The sequence below is a fragment of the Myotis daubentonii genome, chromosome 4 (assembly GCF_963259705.1).
Source record: "Myotis daubentonii chromosome 4, mMyoDau2.1, whole genome shotgun sequence".
NCBI classification, from domain to species: Eukaryota; Metazoa; Chordata; class Mammalia; order Chiroptera; family Vespertilionidae; genus Myotis; species Myotis daubentonii.
Window position 1 is genome coordinate 114,640,915 of NC_081843.1, and position 16,895 is coordinate 114,657,809.

The window sequence follows — 16,895 nt, forward strand, 5'->3', positions numbered from 1 at the left end:
GAAGTGTAGAACGTAAAAAGTTACTGTGTCCGAGTTAACAGCTTCCTCACGTGCTATATTTACCAGTTTCACAATGCAAGGATCTGAAATTGGACTTTTCTTCCTTTTCTTTGCTGGTTTCCTGTCAGTCGTCGCGTTGTCAGGTTGCTTGGAAACTTCTCATAGAGGCATCGAGTCCACACCCAACCTGGGTCCCAGCCCCAGCCCCTCCCCCCCACCCCCTAACCCCCAGCGCATACTCCTGCAGGGCGCACTTCCTGTCTTGTCTGAACCCAAACTCTACCCTAGGCTGCTCACAAGTAATTCTCATTATATCTGAGTGTTTAGCCAGAACACTCTGGTGGTTCCTGGTCATCTTCAGATAAAATAAAACATTCTCGACTGGCCATGCAGGTGTGGCCTGTCCAACTCCCGGTACCTCCTTCCAGCCTCCTGTCAGGCTCCTGCTGCTGTGGGAACAGATTGCCACGGACTTGATGGTTTAAAAGAAGACATGTGTCCTACCTTCCAGTTCCCGGGTCGGAAGTCTCCGGGCCGGGACCAGGGGGCCCCACAGTGGTCTGTGGTCAGCAGGCTCCAGGGGCCGCCTGCAGCCCGGGCTTGGGGCTCCCCCGCCACCTCCCACGCCAGCAGAGTGGCCCGTCAGATCTTTCCTCGCCTCTGACTCTCTGGCCTGCTTCCTACAGGCCCCTTCTCATCCCCTTGGCCCCCTGAACTGCCCAGGGTCCTCTCCCATCTCAAGGTCCTCAATGTAGTCACATCTTCTGAGTCCCTTTTGCCATATAAGGTAACGTATTCACAGGCTCCAAGGATGGGGACATGGACCTCTGTGGGGGCGTTATTTTGCGCATTAAAATCTCTCAACGTGGCCCTCCAGGTGGGGCTCAGCTGGTGGGGCGCCGTCCTGTAGGCACAGGTGGCAGGTTCTTCTCCCGGTCAGGGCACATACACGGGTTGGGAGTGCAGTGCCCTGGTTGATCCCCAATAGGGCACATGCGGGAGGAAACCAATGATACTTCGCTCTGGCACTGGCTCTCTCCCTCCCTCCTTTTCACGCTCTAAAAGTCAATTCTTTAAAAAACAAACAAACCCTGAACATAACTTCCCATGGCAGCTGTCACCTTTCCTTCCTTTGCCCATGATCCACTTGCTCACTTTGCTCCCGTGGCCATGACCTCGTTGCTTTCTGCATCTAGAAGAGAACCCCACCCTTCCTTCCCACCACCACAGCCCTCTAGACTAGGGGTGGGCAAACTTTTTGACTCGAGGGCCACAATGGGTTCTTAAACTGGACCGGAGGGCCGGAACAAAAGCATGGATGGAGTGTTTGTGTGAACTAATATAAATTCAAAGTAAACATCATTACATAAAAGGGTACGGTCTTTTATTTCAATAGTTTTATTCATTTCAAACGGGCCGGGTCCGGCCTGCGGGCCGTAGTTTGCCCACGGCTGCTCTAGACACACATTCCCCAGCCTTCCAACCTGTTTCCCTCACAGCGAACCGCCACCATCGCAGTGCGTCTCCATTAGGGTTAGAACTGTCTTGGATTGGCAGTTTCCAATATTTAAAAACTAGAGGCCTGTTGCATGAAAAGATTCGTGCAATAGGCCTTCCCTTCCCCTGGCTGCCGGCACTGGTTTTCCTCCGGCACCCGGGAACCAGGCCTTTGCTCCGGCCAGAGCCGCCTTCAAAGCCTTCGCTGCGTCTTCGCTCCGCCTTCAAAGCCTTCGCTGTGTCTTCGCTCAGCCTCTCGCCTACGTATGCAAATTAACCGCCATCTTTGTTGGCGGCTAATTTGCATATCTTGCGGATTAGCCCATGGGAGGCGTAGCGAAGGTATGGTCAATGACCATGTTTGTCTATTATTAGATAGGATGATTCATTTGGAAAGATGTCCTCCCTTATGTCCAAATAAAGTCTTCATGGTTATGTTATGTCTGTCAGAGTCCTAGTCACAAACTAGTGGCACATATAAAAGGTTTAGCGGAAGGGAGTTTAATGAAGGGACTGTTTACAGAGGAACTGAGGAGATGGGGGAGCCCCTAACAGTGGGAAGACAACAGTGGGAAGAAAAGCCAGTACCTTCCTGGCCTGAGGAGGGCGCCCCGTCCGCTGCACCTAGAACTCTGGCTCTGGGAGGGGGTCCCCTGGACAGGAGCTGTGGCCCCGGGAGGAGGAACACAGCTGGTGCCAGAGCTGAAGCCCACTCCCTCACTTTGTGCCCACCCCTCCCACCGGCCATGTCCAGATAGATGGCAACCTCCCAGAGGTCAGAGGTCAAACATACAACGGAGAATAACATGACCTCATGATGCGAGACACATATTGACAGCATGTTATGCGTGAGCCCCTGCACCCAGAACTCTACATGTATTATTTCATTTCCATCTTACTAAAAGGGGAAATGTGGAACTGTTACCCATATTTCAGAGATGAAGGAACCAAAAGAGGTTAAAGTCATTTATCCAAGTCCCACAAGGAGTAAATGGCAGCTCCTGCACTCAGCTCCGGCTTCTGCCTCACGTCTTCTGCTCTGAAACCTGCCACCCGCGCGCCTTCTGAATGTCAGTCCGCTTCCTTCTTGCTCAACCTCCAAAGTGTATCCAGGAGTCGCCTGAAGGGCTCTGATAGGATCTGAGTGATGACGTCAGTGAGTCTGTTCTTTGCACGACTTTCAGGTTTAGAGTGCAATCAGATGATGTCTTTGTCTTACCCGACAGGAAGTGTAACCTAATGACAGCGCCCTCCCTGGTTGTTAAGAATACAACTATAGGGTGGCCCTCGTGAAGGTACAGGTCCCTCCTTCCTACAAACAGTTCCGTTGGCCTAGAACTGTGGTTGGCAAACTGCGGCTCGCGAGCCACATGCGGCTCTTTGGCCCCTTCAGTGTGGCTCTTCCACACAATACCGACTTCTGCGCATGGGCCACGAAGTTTCAATCGCACTGTCCGTGTGCGCCCGCACGTGGTATTTTGTGGAAGAGCCACACTCAAGGGGCCAAAGAGCCGCACGTGGCTCGCGAGCCACAGTTTGCCGACCACTGGCCTAGAAGGAAGGGTCTTCTCTTGTGACTTTCTTCCCTGGGTGAGATCTCCTCTTCACCATGAGGTCCAGTGGGGCGATGGCTGTCATGGGAGGAAGTCAGCCACTCGGGAATCACAAGATGGAGAGACGTTCCGGTCATTATAGTATCTGTAAAGACAGCGGTAAACTCACAGGATTTGTGTTGCTAGTTTCCATAGGGACAACTGTAAACCTGCTTTTGCCCCACCCTGTATATTCAGAAAATTAAGGATCAAAATGCCTTTTTTTTTTTTTTTTACCTACACTGTTCTTCTGTTGTATGAAACACAAAATAGGGTATTTGAATTCATGTTAAAAACTTGAGAAGGAAAGCGAGTTGGCATTGTTGCCACAATGCTACTGTCAGAATGCACTGCCCATTCAGAGCGTCTGTGACTGGAGAATTGTATTCGTTCTCAAAGCAAGTGCAGTATCGAGACATGGAAATGAGCCGAATAGCCCGCCCAGCGGCTCAGTGTTTGAGCATCGACCTGTGAACCAGGAGGTCACGGTTTGATTCCTGGTCAGGGCACATGCCCGGGTTGCGGGCTCCATCCCCATTAGAGGGGGGCCATGCAAGAGGCAGCAGATCAGTGATTCTCTCTCTCCCACTTCCCTCTTCTCTGAAATCAATAAAAAGAAATGAGCCGAATATATTCCTGTCCGCGAGATACTGAGCTTCTTTCAGCTCCTGGGTTGTGCCAGCTCCTCCGAAGCCACTGGGCCTTTGCATAGAGTTACTCACACTGCAGTGACCCTCAGGTCCCCGTGGGAATGTCATTTCCAAGAAACCCACTGGACTAAATTGCACCCCCTCCCCCAGAGACCCAAGGACCTTTGCTTCTGTGACATATCACATGATATTATAATTAAACATCTGGTTGTCTTCCCAGCTCATGGTATTCTGTGAGGGTAGGATCTTTGTTAATTATCCTTCGCATCTAAGAATAACTTATTGAGTGATTCATGAAAGAATATAGACAAACTCATAAAATACTTAAGGGATCACACTGTCTCCTTTAGTTATATCCCCACCATATTTATACCTAATTGAATGGAAACTGTCATCAATTGAATAATGCACCATAACTTAACCACCACTAAGCAAGGAAAGTGCCGCCAATCCGATTATAACTGCACGACTATCAGCTGTCTCCCAGTTCCAGGGGCGAAGTAAGTGCCTCTGATCATCACAGTCAATAACATGCAGTAGACTCCGTGGCCGTTTTCTGCCACATCTCTTTGTATTTGCAGAAAGGGCATCGCTAAAGCTGGACCACACTCTGTCTGTGATACAAACGGCATTGCTTCTGGATACGAAGATGTGAACACTGTCCCTCTCAGTTCTCCTCCCGCGTCAGGCTCGTATCTGACTCAGGGCTAATTGCTCTTCTGGCACCAGCAGCCTCACCAGATCCTAAAACAAAGCTTCCTCTCAACCCCTTTAAAAGGAAGCCTCGGGGGAAAGGTGGTGATAAAATAACCAAACCCTAACTTTCTGTCCTCGCGGTGGGTCAGAGGGCGGTGTGAAGGGATCTAATTCTCATCTAACGTCTTCTGTCATTACAAGGACGACTGGAAGTCAGCTAAGTCTTAGAAGGAGGTAAAAGTGTATGCTGGTTGGTGTTAAGAATTCACTTTAGCCCAGCTGGCATGGCTCAGTGGTTGAGCATCAGCCTATGAACCAGGAAATCACAGTTCGATTCTGGTCAAGGGCACATGCCCGGGTTGCTGGCTCCATTCCCAGTAGGGGGCGTGCAGGAGGCAGCCAATCCATGATTTTCTCTCATCATTGATGTTTCTATCTTTCTCTCCTCTCCTTCCTCTCTGAAATCAAGAAAATAATTTATTTTAAAAAATTCACTTTAGTGCTAAAACATTAATATTGCTTTACCTAAAGAGTAGATCTCCATTAACTGAACAAGTGAGAAATATGAACTGAAAAATCACTGTAATGCAGCTATTCAAGGGAATGGAGCTACATGCTTTTTTTGTTTGATTTTATTTATTTGGTAGGAGGCTTCGTATTGTTTAGGAACAACTGCAAGTACGTATTTTTAATCGCAGGAAATTTAGGTAGTGAGTACACGTTCCTTAGACAAAAGAAACTTTCCCTTTTCCTTTTCTCCTTTGACTGGATTTGCCAAATAATGCTTCCATCGTCCCTTAGCCTGGCTTGTGGGGGCCACACGGGCATCTTTTTACAGTCTGAGGTTAAACAATTGCATTTACTGCTGGATTTTCATACCCGGAGCTCTGGCTGCGTATTCTGTAAACATCATTTTCCAAATCGTGTACAATAAAAGCAACTGTTGTTATACATTATTTTAAGAGGTTTTAAGGTCTTTCCTTCAATAAGATGTTTAAAATAATCCTTTTACTTATCTGACCATGGATAGCTCAAAAATTGAAATAGGTTGATAGAAGCTTACCTGGAGAGTAATCTTCTTCAAAATGTTAGTAACATTGCAGAGCAGCATGTGACTTCCTACTTGTAAGATGCCTGTGACAGACAGGTTAACAGCTCTGAACCAGAGGAGAGCTCACACCCACTCATTCCTTCATGTGATAACTGTGGCGAGGCCGCTGCTGCGCTGGGTTCCAGGAACACAAAGACAAAGAGAAGGCGCTCTCTGCCCTTAAAAGGCCCCCAGCCTGAGAGAAGCCACGGAGGAGCAAAGAAGCTCTGGGGGGAAGAGCCCCCAAGGCGCTCTGAGGAGGGAACAGATGCGTGTAGTTGTAGCAGCGTAAGCGGCGCAATGAAAGACGAGGGAGAGCCCAGAAAACGTGTACGGCCCCTCGTGTGCTCAGCCCAAGGGGTTCAGACAGGAGTTCCACCTTTCGGGAGCCCATCATGCCTGCTGCTGCCATGCCAACCATTTGGAACCTGTTGTAATAGGAAGGAGGAATGTCGCCCGCTGCACCCATGAGAGGCACGAACTGCTTTATGCAGCAGGACTGGCCTAAGGCTTCCCTGGAGAAGAGGTGCTAGAATGAATGACCGCGCCCAGCAGACTGTCCACCCGCCAGCTTTGCTGAGCCACGTGTTTTTCCAAGGCTGCGTTTGCCCCTTGCTGTGTCTGATCCAGGTATCCAGCTTCAAGCCGGGCACTCGGCCTAGCACCTTCCGTGTTTACAGAGCACGGCCGTTCACCAAGGAGCATACTCTCATCAGGACCCCATAAAGACGTCAAGTGAGGAAGGCAGGACCAATAACCTTATTTACAATTCCGAATGAGAAACTTCGGTTGGTAGAGGTTAGGAGAATTTATCTCAAGCTGCTAGAATCTAACTCGAAAAGACCAGAACTCAGGTCTGCTGACTCTTGGTGTGCGAGTATTAAACTCAGCACCAATGTTTTACAGCTAACGTGAGCCATAGCAGGAATCCAACTAAAAAGGTCATATGCAGAACTGAAAGTAAATCTGTCAGGGTGAGATCATGGGTATTGTTTTAATTTTTCAAATACTGTTGCAGCTACTGGTTACAATTAAAACAGTTGTTAGGTATTGAATTCAGTTCCCTCAACTTTTAAGGAAAAGAAACAGTTTCAAAGAGACTGAGTACTGCCCTAGAGTTACAGGGAAACAACTGACAGGGTAAGAATTTCAACCCAGGAAGCTTCACTTCTAGCTCAAGACTTTTTTTTTTTTTTTTTTTTTGGAGACACTAGAAGTATGTCAACAGCAACAAATTGAAAACTGTTGGCGGTAATAACACCACTAACTTTTTTTCTTCTGGAGAGATTAACAGAAATAAAATATTATAGAAAAAAATAGATGTAAAGTTACTGATGTAAAGGTTTCTATTTTCAAAGAACCAATAAATTACCAAAAATTAGAATTTAAAGCAACAGAGCTAAATCATGGTCTTTCCCTCGTGTCCTCACGATGTTGCTGACTTCAGTAAAGAATGAAAGTACCATAGACTGCTGCAGGATCACAGCAGTTTTAAAGTAAGAGGAATTACCTTTTAGACTAAATTGTGAAATTAAATGAACTATAGCTGAGAAAATACCAGGGCCTGATCGCATTACCCGTGATAATGTTCATAGAGCTGCCTCTGGTGAATCTGATCCCCTCAGCTTGCCATTCTGGCATCCAGATACGAGTGCCTACTGTGTGCGAGGGACTCTTGCAGGGTCACTGAGTAAGAACGAAAAGCTCTGAGGAAGGTCACTGAGACTCCTGTATTAAGACTTGTGCCCAAGGCAATCCCTCCTTTTCATCCCCGTCTCCCAGGCTCAGGGGGCAAGCTTCCCCTCAATGCCACTCGCAGTAGCCAGGAAAGGAGATGGTGTCTGTTCGCCGGGTTTGAAGAGGCAACCCCACTCAAGCCGCCCCAGCCCCGCGAAGGTTGAGTGCCTTAGGGTTTACTTTATCATCAGTCCTGCGGCTGTCAGACCCGGGTCCTAGTCACTGGGTCCCGGTGGGTCCGTCTCCCCACTTCCCACACCTGGGCTCACCGGTGACAGAGACGTCCCGCCTGAGTCCCAGTGACCCAACCCCCACCCTAGAGCCCTCACCGCGCAGAGCAGCCGGGCTGAGGCCGCCCACCCGGGTCTCTGGGACCCTGGGTGGTGGGGCCCTGAGTGCTGGGTGCTGGGACCCTGGGTGCTGGGCTCTGGGATCCTGGGTCCTGGGGTCCCGCCCTCCCAGGACCTGCACTGACCTCGGGCCCCGGCGGCGTGCAGTGCAGCGTCCAAGGCATGGCCAGGCGAGAGCAAAGCCTACTTTGCAGCTTCGGGGCCAGGTCAGCACTTTTGAGAATTCCTTTTCGTTTTAGGTGAGTTTTGAAACTGGATTTACGCGAAGGGAGAAGGTGGAGCGTGGCGGCTGCACGCAGCTTTAGAAAGTGCACACGTTCCCTCTCCTGCCCCATCTCCCTCGCCCCCAGGAAGGGAAGGGAAAGGAAGGGGAGGCGTGGAAAGTGCAATTTGAGCATTAAAATCCGAGGCTCGCTGGGAAGATCGCAGTCCGCCTTCCCCAGAGGCTCAGCGCGTCCGGAGCCGCTCCCCGCGCACTGCGCCTGCGCGCCCGCAAGCTGGGGCCCCGCCCCCCGCCGGACGTCAAACGTGCGCGGGGCGGGGCGGCGGCGGGGGACGCGGCTGCGCATGCGCCCTCATTGCATCAGCCCCTGGGTCGGCACGGGCGGCCGGAACGCGGACAGGACGGGGTTCCGTAAAGGGTTCCTCGTGCCGGTGGGTCGCGGCGCCCGAGACTGAGAATGGCGGGACTGGAGTGAGTGTCCCTGCTCCCCGTCCGGCCGGAGCCGGTCCTTCCTTCCGCCACCGGCGCTGGTGGGAACCTGTAGGCGGACCCCGCCCCCTTCCCGGCGGGACGGCCGGTCCCCTCTACCCCCGGGGACCCCGCGGCCCCTCCATCGGCGCCGCGCCCCCGCCCGCGCCATGAAGCTCCTGAGGAAGGACATCGAGAAGGACAACGCGGGCCAGGTGACCCTGGTGCCCGAGGAGCCCGAGGACATGTGGCACACGTACAACCTGGTGCAGGTGGGCGACAGCCTGCGCGCCTCCACCATCCGCAAGGTGCAGACCGAGTCGTCCACGGGCAGCGTGGGCAGCAGCCGCGTGCGCACCACGCTCACCCTGTGCGTGGAGGCCATCGACTTCGACTCGCAGGCCTGCCAGCTGCGGGTGCGGGGCACCAACCTCCAGGAGAACGAGTACGTGAAGATGGGCGCCTACCACACCATCGAGCTGGAGCCCAACCGCCAGTTCACGCTGGCCAAGAAGCAGTGGGACAGCGTGGTGCTGGCGCGCATCGAGCAGGCCTGCGACCCCGCCTGGAGCGCCGACGTGGCGGCCGTGGTCATGCAGGAGGGCCTGGCACACGTCTGCCTGGTCACGCCCAGCATGACCCTGACCCGCGCCAAGGTGGAGGTGAGCATCCCCCGCAAGCGCCGCGGCAACTGCAGCCAGCACGACCGCGCGCTGGAGCGCTTCTACGAGCAGGTGGTGCAGGCCGTGCAGCGCCACATCCACTTCGACGTGGTCAAGTGCGTCCTGGTGGCCAGCCCGGGCTTCGTGCGGGAGCAGTTCTGCGACTACATGTTCCAGCAGGCGGTGAAGACGGACAACAAGGTGCTGCTGGAGAACCGGTCCAAGTTCCTGCAGGTGAGCCCTGGGTCCTGGGGGGCTGAGCATGCACAGCCTGGGGGGGAGGGCGGGGGAGGAGAAACTATCCCTGCTCCGGCCGGTGTTGCTCAGTGGGTAGAGCGTCGGCCTATGGACTGAAGGGTCCCAGGTTCTATTCCCGTCAAGGGCAGGTACCTGGAGAGGCAACCAATCGATGTCTCTCTCACATCGGTGTTTCTCTCTGTCTCTCCCTCTCCCTCCCACTCTCAAAAAAAAAAAAATGGAAAAAATACCTTCTGGTGAGGATTAAAATAAATAATAACAACAAAGAAATGATTCCTGAAGCTTTAGACCTGGGAACAGTGTCAGGGAAGAAAGTCTTTTTTTAAAAAAATATATTTTTATTGACTTCAAAGAGGAAGGGAGAGGGGGAGAGAGATGGAAACATCAATGATGAGAGAATCATTGATCGGCTGCCTCCTGCACGCCCCCTACTGGGGATTGAGCTCACAACCTGGGCATGTGCTCTTGAGCGGCATCAAACCCTGGACCTTTCAGTCCACATGCCGGCACGCTATCCACTGAGCCATATTGGCTAGGGCAGGGAAGAAAGTCTTCATTTGACGGGGATTGTAAGTGCGATGTGAAAAGAGCCGGGAACTAGCTGGCCAGTGTGTGCAGTAAACCGCGGCCCGAGTCCTGAGCATATGAAGCCTGCACTGCTTTTGGTCGTTGCGGGCTGGGTAACGGAGCGCTAAGAGATCCCGTGTCTGACCTGCCCCTGCCACCCCAGGTCCACGCCTCCTCCGGACACAAGTACTCCCTGAAGGAGGTGCTGTGTGACCCCACGGTGGCCAGCCGCCTGTCGGACACGAAAGCTGCGGGGGAGGTGAAGGCCCTGGACGACTTCTACAAGATGCTGCAGCACGAGCCGGACCGCGCCTGCTACGGACTCAAGCATGTGGAGAAGGCCAACGAGGCCACGGCCATCGACACGCTGCTCATCAGCGACGAGCTCTTCCGGCACCAGGAGGTGGCCGCCCGGAGCCGGTACGTGCGGCTGGTGGACAGCGTGAGGGAGAACGCGGGCACCGTGCGGATCTTCTCCAGCCTGCACGTGTCCGGGGAGCAGCTCGGCCAGCTGACGGGGGTCGCCGCCATCCTCCGCTTCCCCGTCCCCGAGCTCTCCGACCAGGAGGATTCCAGCTCGGAAGAAGATTGAGGAGGGGACTTGCCCTCGGACAGGACAGCCGGGTGCCCCCTGCCCACCGCCGCCTCTTCTCAGCAGCCTCGTGACGGAAGCTGCCGGAGCAGCGGGTGTGATGCTCGCTCGGGTCACACCAGGGGTTTTGTGGCTGGCGGGACATGTATTTAAAACTGAACAATAAATTAAAAGGGAATGCTCTCCATGCACTACCACTTTCATTAATGAGGGTCATTTTACCTCGGAATCATGAGTTGTGGGCTGTACTCAGAAACACTGTGTGTATTTAATAAGAATCCCTGTGTATTCTTCGGGAGAGATCAAGTCGGTATTCACGCTTTGAAACAGTTTTCCTTAGGAAAAGCTCTTCACATTTCATTTTCCTCATTGGCGTTGTTCGTTTGGTTTCTGCCTGGTGGTCTTGCTCTGTGTGCTTAGTGATCCGTTTCTCCCCATTTGCCCTACAGGCCTTTTTTTTAAAAAAAGTCACTTGCTATTTTCAGTGATAGCCAAATAGGAGACTTTTTTGAAGGCAAATTTAACATGTTTTTTCCCTTAAGAGACTTGTTAAGCCAATCATGTTGAAACAACTCTGGGATTTTCTTTAATTAGAATTAATCATAGTTGCTTGGAGGACCGCTTAGCTAGTTCTTTTTGGATCATAGAGCTTTGGTCTGCTAGGGACTCAAGGTCATCTCTTTGAGGTGCCCTTCTTTTTCAGATGAGACTGTGGGTCGGATTTGCTGTTAGATGGCTAATCAGTGGCAAAGTAGGAAGGTAACCCCCAAGTCCGGACCCATTTGTTTGCACTGCCGCACTATGTATGTATTTTTTGGCTGGTCTTAGTTACACTTAATGCTATTTCTGTGTGTTTTCACATTATTACCGGACTTTCTCTACATCCTATTACTTTTTTTGATGTGCATTTCTAATCATTAAGGAGGGAGCCTTGTTGGAATTGCAGCTTGACCCTTTACAATCCTCAGCTTATCAATAATTAGGAACAGCCTTATGAAGAAAGAGTGACAATTCACTTGTAACCCAGGATCAATGTTCCTGCCTCAAGTAGGGATGGGTACTAAGTAAACTTTTTGATCCTCCTTTCTGGTCTGGGTCTTTCTGCTGGTGTGAGTACCAGGCTTGGGAATTATTTTTTATAAACTTCCCAGCTCATCTGAGCTTTTTATTTGTAAAGAGGAACAGATACCTCCATAGGCATTAAATTCACTTTTTTACACATCTACATCCTCATCTAAAAATAAGTCAGATTGTCGTTTCATTAAAACACCATGAATATTTAACTTTAAAATATATTAGAAGTATGTTATTAAATCATGTAGTAGAGGTATGTAAATGAAGGCACCAAGATTATGAACTTTAGAACCCGATTGACAATGAATTGTTCTCTCAGGATGTGGAGATTTGGGGCACCTGTTACTCTCATAATCTATGCAGTACTGGCCATTCTGGGCTGTTCTCCCCAGTAACAGAAACCAGGGGAAAGAAAGCCTGATAATCTAACCGATCCGTCTGAGGCCACAGCCTCTCGAATGTGGCTGCTTGGGAGTTCTGGAAACTCAGTACCAGACCGGACCTTTCACCAGGGGAAATGCTGTTTGTTTTTTTAAAGCTTTCCAGGTGATTCCAATAGACCTCAACACTGAGAGCCACTGACTCAGGCCTTGCCATTCAAGTGTGTCCATGGGCCAGTGGCATCTCCTGAGAAAGTTCCAGAAATGAGAATCCAGGTCTCTGCCCAACACCTACCTCTACTGAGTTGCAATCCACTTTAAGGATATCTCCAGTTGATTGCCGTGCATAACTATAAAACTTCTTTAACAGGAAGCAGGTTTTTATGTCTATAAAGTTCTTAAAATATCCATAAGAATTCCTATTTTTTTAAAGTTACATTTTATACCATTATCAAGAATATGAATTTTCCTAGAGGCATAGGTAGAAATGTCAAAATAGTGATCGGAGCATATAAAATAAAAAGTCTAATCATTTTTAAATCGTATTCTCTGAAGAGCAGAATGAACCAAATTCTCTGGGAACTGCTCAGTAGTCTAATTCCCACTGCTGTTCCTGAGTGAGGGAAGACCGCGTGGTGACGATGGAAGCACTGCAGTGACGCCTCCAGCACAGTGCGTGTTCCGTCGATTCCCACTCACCACCCGGTACTTGTAAACAAGGATTGGGTGCCCCCACTCGGCACAGCGAATGAGACGCTTGCAAATTTGTTTCGTCGTCCTCTGGATCTGATACACATCGAGGGACATTTTGCTGTTCCTGGTCGGCTATGTATATGTTACACGTTTTTCTAATTTCATGTCTGGGTTCTAGACTGGGTTTCCCTTGCGTTGCTCCTTTAGAGACCCGGCGACCTCCCGCCCCTCCAGTGTCGTTTCCTTTCCTAAGCCTTTGGCCCAGTTCTGTCAACCTCAGGTTCTCTTTACCAGAAGTGAGTCGTCATTTCTGCCATTCAGGCATTCTGGAACTGAAATTCTCTTTGTTGCTGACAATAAAAGTCCACAGATGAAATGGTGTGTACAGTCATGGGGATGAAGAGTGTGGGTCTGACCATCGGGAAACCAGGGGGAAACGGGTGCAGGAGAAGGCACGGTAAACTTTGCATGTCACAGTCTCACTGCCTGGCAGCATCGGGGTGGGCTGGGGGCAGTAAGTCTGGATCCTAGAAGGCCTGCTAGAGAAATCCAGGGGGATGTGGTGAAGCCCTAAACAAAGGCAGCGACTACCGTCCTCAGGGTAGGAACGAATAGGGCATTGGGGGGGTAGGGTCAGAGGGGCCTGGCCTGCAGATAGTCACCAGTTACTGAAAAAGTCGAGTCTACTTATTTATTTATTTGAATGCTGGGATAGACGACGGCACAGTTCAGAGACAGGAAACAGGAGGAAAGGCTGGCTTGCCAGGAAAACTGCGTTCATGTAGCATCTTCGGTTGGAGGTACCTTCCAGCAGACTTCCGTGTCCTCACTGCCTCCTTCCCTCCAGGCTGGTGCTCACCTGTCTTCTCCTTGCCGTCTCCCCAAACCAGCTTTAAAAATGTCCCTTCTCCAAGGTGCCTTTCCCACCGCCTCATTTTAATCTGTAATCTTAGTAGCTCTGCTTTGCGTCTCTCTGTAACATAAGCTCTGTGAGGGTGGAGACTGTGGCCTGTTAGGTTGGTTGCTACATCTCCAACACTAAGAATTAATTCCTGGCACAGAATAGATGCTCAAAAAATGTTTGACAGGATGAATAAACCTACTGTATATAAGAAGATCCCTTAGGCACTTGAGCTTGCAGATCTGAAGTTCAGAAACAACGTTGGGGATAATGATACAAGAGATGTCAGTCCCGGAGGGAAAAAATGATCTAATAAGAATTAGAACTAGAAAAGAAGGGCCAAGCACAGCAGAGGGAAAGAGTATGTGATCCCTGTAAATACAGCGTGACTCCATTATCTTATTGCCGGGGTCCTGCCCCAGCGGGTCCAGGGGTCCCCAAAGGTGAGGACGGAGTCGGCGAAGAAGGAATGATACAGGGGCAGTGTTCAGTTGATCATCATAGCTGGGTTCTCTTGTCAGGGTCTGGTCAGGATCTCTAGCCCGGATCTCCAGAGAGGCTCTGCTTCGGATCTCCAGCGAGGTTCTGTAGCCATGTTCCCTCGCTAGGTTCTCCAGCCAGGTTCCGTCCAGGCTCTCCAGTCAGGTTCAGTGTCCAGGTTCCAGTCAGGTTCTCCTGCCAATCTCTGTAGTCAGGTTCAGTCCAGGATCCCTTGCCATGTTCTCCCGCTAGGCTCTGTCTCTAGGCTCCGAGGCCAGTCCCTCTCCAGGATCCTCCGGCATGTTCTCTCCAGCAAAGTTCTTCTGTCTCTAGAGAACGTTCTGTGTAGGTTCTGTGTTCTGAATTCTGTCTCCTGAGTTCTGTCTTCCAAGCCCTGTGTTCTCAGTTCTGTCTTCTGAGTTCTGTGTCATGAGTTCTGAGTTCTGTCTGTTTCTGTCTTGTTACAACTGTATTTATACCAGTTGATTCAATCCTATCAATCTCTATTACAAAGGTTAGGGTGTTTCTTATCTCCATTCCAGGGAGAAAAGATTATGTAGTTTAAGCATGATTGTTCGTAGTTAAAGGGATTAATTACCCGCCTGGCACTTAGTTGAGGGGTTTTATTCCCTCCCTAACTTCAGGGGAAAATCCCTACCTGGGGATTCAACCTTTCTCGGAGAGGTGACCTTGGTTAAAACACAGCGCCAAAAAGGTGAGCAAACATATTAAGAACAGTATGCCATATATGCCAGGTCCCTTGAAACAGCAAGCATGGACCGGCTCCCGGCATCTTATAATCATTCAATGCAGAAGTGTTTCTATAGCTCAACAATTAACACAGCTGGATACTTATTTATTCTACAGATCTCTACAGTGTGCCAGAGGTATACACGTAAAATAGCGAAAGTAGCCATTGCATAGAAGTTGAGTTTTTAAAAGTGGTTAGGATAAACAAACTTCTAACTTTTGGAGCAAAAGCCAAATTACTTTTGTATGTGGTTTTTAATGTGGGTCTTAATATACGTGTACATTTACCAATTTAGTGTGTGAAGAGTTCCAGTTTTAAAAAAAATAGGCACATTTGGGGTGATGGCTGAATTTATTAGGCAACGTCCTCAGGGTTCCCATAGCTCAGGAATCTCACTCAGGCCCCAGGGTTCCTGGCTCTGGACCCTCAGCCTCCTGCTCCCTGCTCCCTGCTCCCTGCTCCCAGGCCTCCCACATGGCCCTCACCACTTCCTCTTTCACTCCTTGCAGGACCACAAGTCTCAGAATCCTGGCATAAGTTCTGCAAAGCTTTATTTATATTCGTGTGAAAAATGGATTTTGATGAGCCTGTAGTTTTGTTGATGCACATTCTTCAGTAAATGAGTTCCCAAGTAGGGAAGGGCAGCTAAAATAAAAGGCATCGCGACTGCAGATCGAGTGTTTCAAACCCTAGATAAAGTGCTTTTCTCCACGTTGATGCGAGTCTCCTTCAGCTCTGCGCTGGGATTCAGCTTGTGTGTCCCAGGAGACTTCGTGTTTGGGAAAGTGCTGATCTGGATGTTCTTAGTGCACGGTGTGGATTGCTGACAGATTGACCGTTTAGAAGTCTGAACGTGTTACTGAACAGCCCACATGACTTCTGCAGGAGTTGAGATCAAGTCCACTGTTTTGTGTATGAAGGATGCCTCACTTAGGAAAGACTCAGAAGTCAGCAATGCGGCTAATGAAGAGTTTGGCAGATAAGATCTATACAATGGTCCTGGAATTTATCAAGGAAAACAGTCTGAGGAGTTACCTAACATAGTCAGCAAGTAGCTGGCAAACTCAGCTAGACCTTAAAAAGGCATTGTCCAAGTTCACTAAGGAGATCTTTAGATTAGAGAGACCATGAAAACACATTGGCCAAAGGTATTTGTTAAGCTGACGTGGAGGTGATAACATCGCAGTCAGCATTCTTCTTTACCTAGCGAGCCGTCTCCCTCGTCAGGGCATGTTTGTAGTCTCTCCTCATCCTCATCCATATTCTAGAGTGTTCTTTATAGACTTCCAAGTATAATGACTTGTAAGACAGCCCATTGATTGAGCAGCATTTATTTATTTTTAATATGTTTTTATTTACTTCAGAGAGGAAAGGAGAGAGAGAGAAACATCAATGATGAGAGAGGACCACTGATTGGCTGCCTCCTGCACGCCCCCCACTGGGGATGGAGCCCGCAACCCGGGCATGTGCCCCGACCGGGAATCGAACCCTGGCCTCCTGGGCTATTGTGCAGTATTTAATGTCCCCACATTAAGAAACATGTTAGTAGCTTCTGTTGAGATCACACCGAGAAAGAAACTGGGGGATTGTGAATTTGTACATTTAAATCGAGGAGAAACTAATGTGTTTCTTCAAGTGGGACCCACTTTTGTGTGGGATACTTCGGCATACAGATTTGAGGCTCTCATTTTTTTTTTTTTTTTTTGACAGCGAATGTTTTAGTTCTGTAATCATTGGCGTTGACGTGGGAAGGTCTTATATTTCCAGCTGCCACTTCCTGAGGATCGTGAGGTTTCTGAGGGACTGAGGCCCTGGATCCCCGTCTCCTTTAAGTCCCCTCTCCTTCCTCCCCTAGCACGGCCCACCTTGGAGCCCAGGCTTCAGGACGCTGGGGTAATGGAAATGCCCGGCGCCTATAATGCAGGGACAGAGGGACTTAGACCTTCTTTCCATGGAGGCCACCACAGTGGGTTCCAGGGGGCCCAGCCCTGAGGCCGGGCGGCATCTGCCAGGAAGCAAGTACCAGAGAGAAAGGTCGGTGCAGCCACACGGCCTGGCCATGCACGGGGTGGGCACCAGGGTGGGCACCGGGGCCCCAACTCCAGGAACAGACATGTGTTACAGGAACAGTAGCTGCATGTCTGTTAAGGTCAGGCCTAGGTGAGTGCTTTGAAAAGGAATTATTTCATTCTTGGAGGAGCCCTGTCGTTACTGTTTTCGGATAGGAAAGCTGA

At 50.1% G+C, this 16,895-nt stretch overlaps 2 protein-coding genes across 3 annotated transcripts in view; both read left to right on the top strand.

Annotated features, from left to right (window-relative positions):
* The window catches only part of ITGA1 (integrin subunit alpha 1), a 171,260-nt gene that overhangs the window by 46,684 nt on the left and 107,681 nt on the right, over positions 1 to 16,895 (top strand). The window lies entirely within an intron of this gene.
* On the top strand, positions 8,210 to 12,905 carry PELO (pelota mRNA surveillance and ribosome rescue factor). Its single transcript, XM_059695008.1, has 2 exons — positions 8,210 to 9,199; positions 9,954 to 12,905. Exons 1-2 carry the CDS (start codon positions 8,474 to 8,476, stop codon positions 10,380 to 10,382), a joined length of 1,155 nt encoding a protein of 384 aa, XP_059550991.1. The 5' UTR covers positions 8,210 to 8,473; the 3' UTR covers positions 10,383 to 12,905.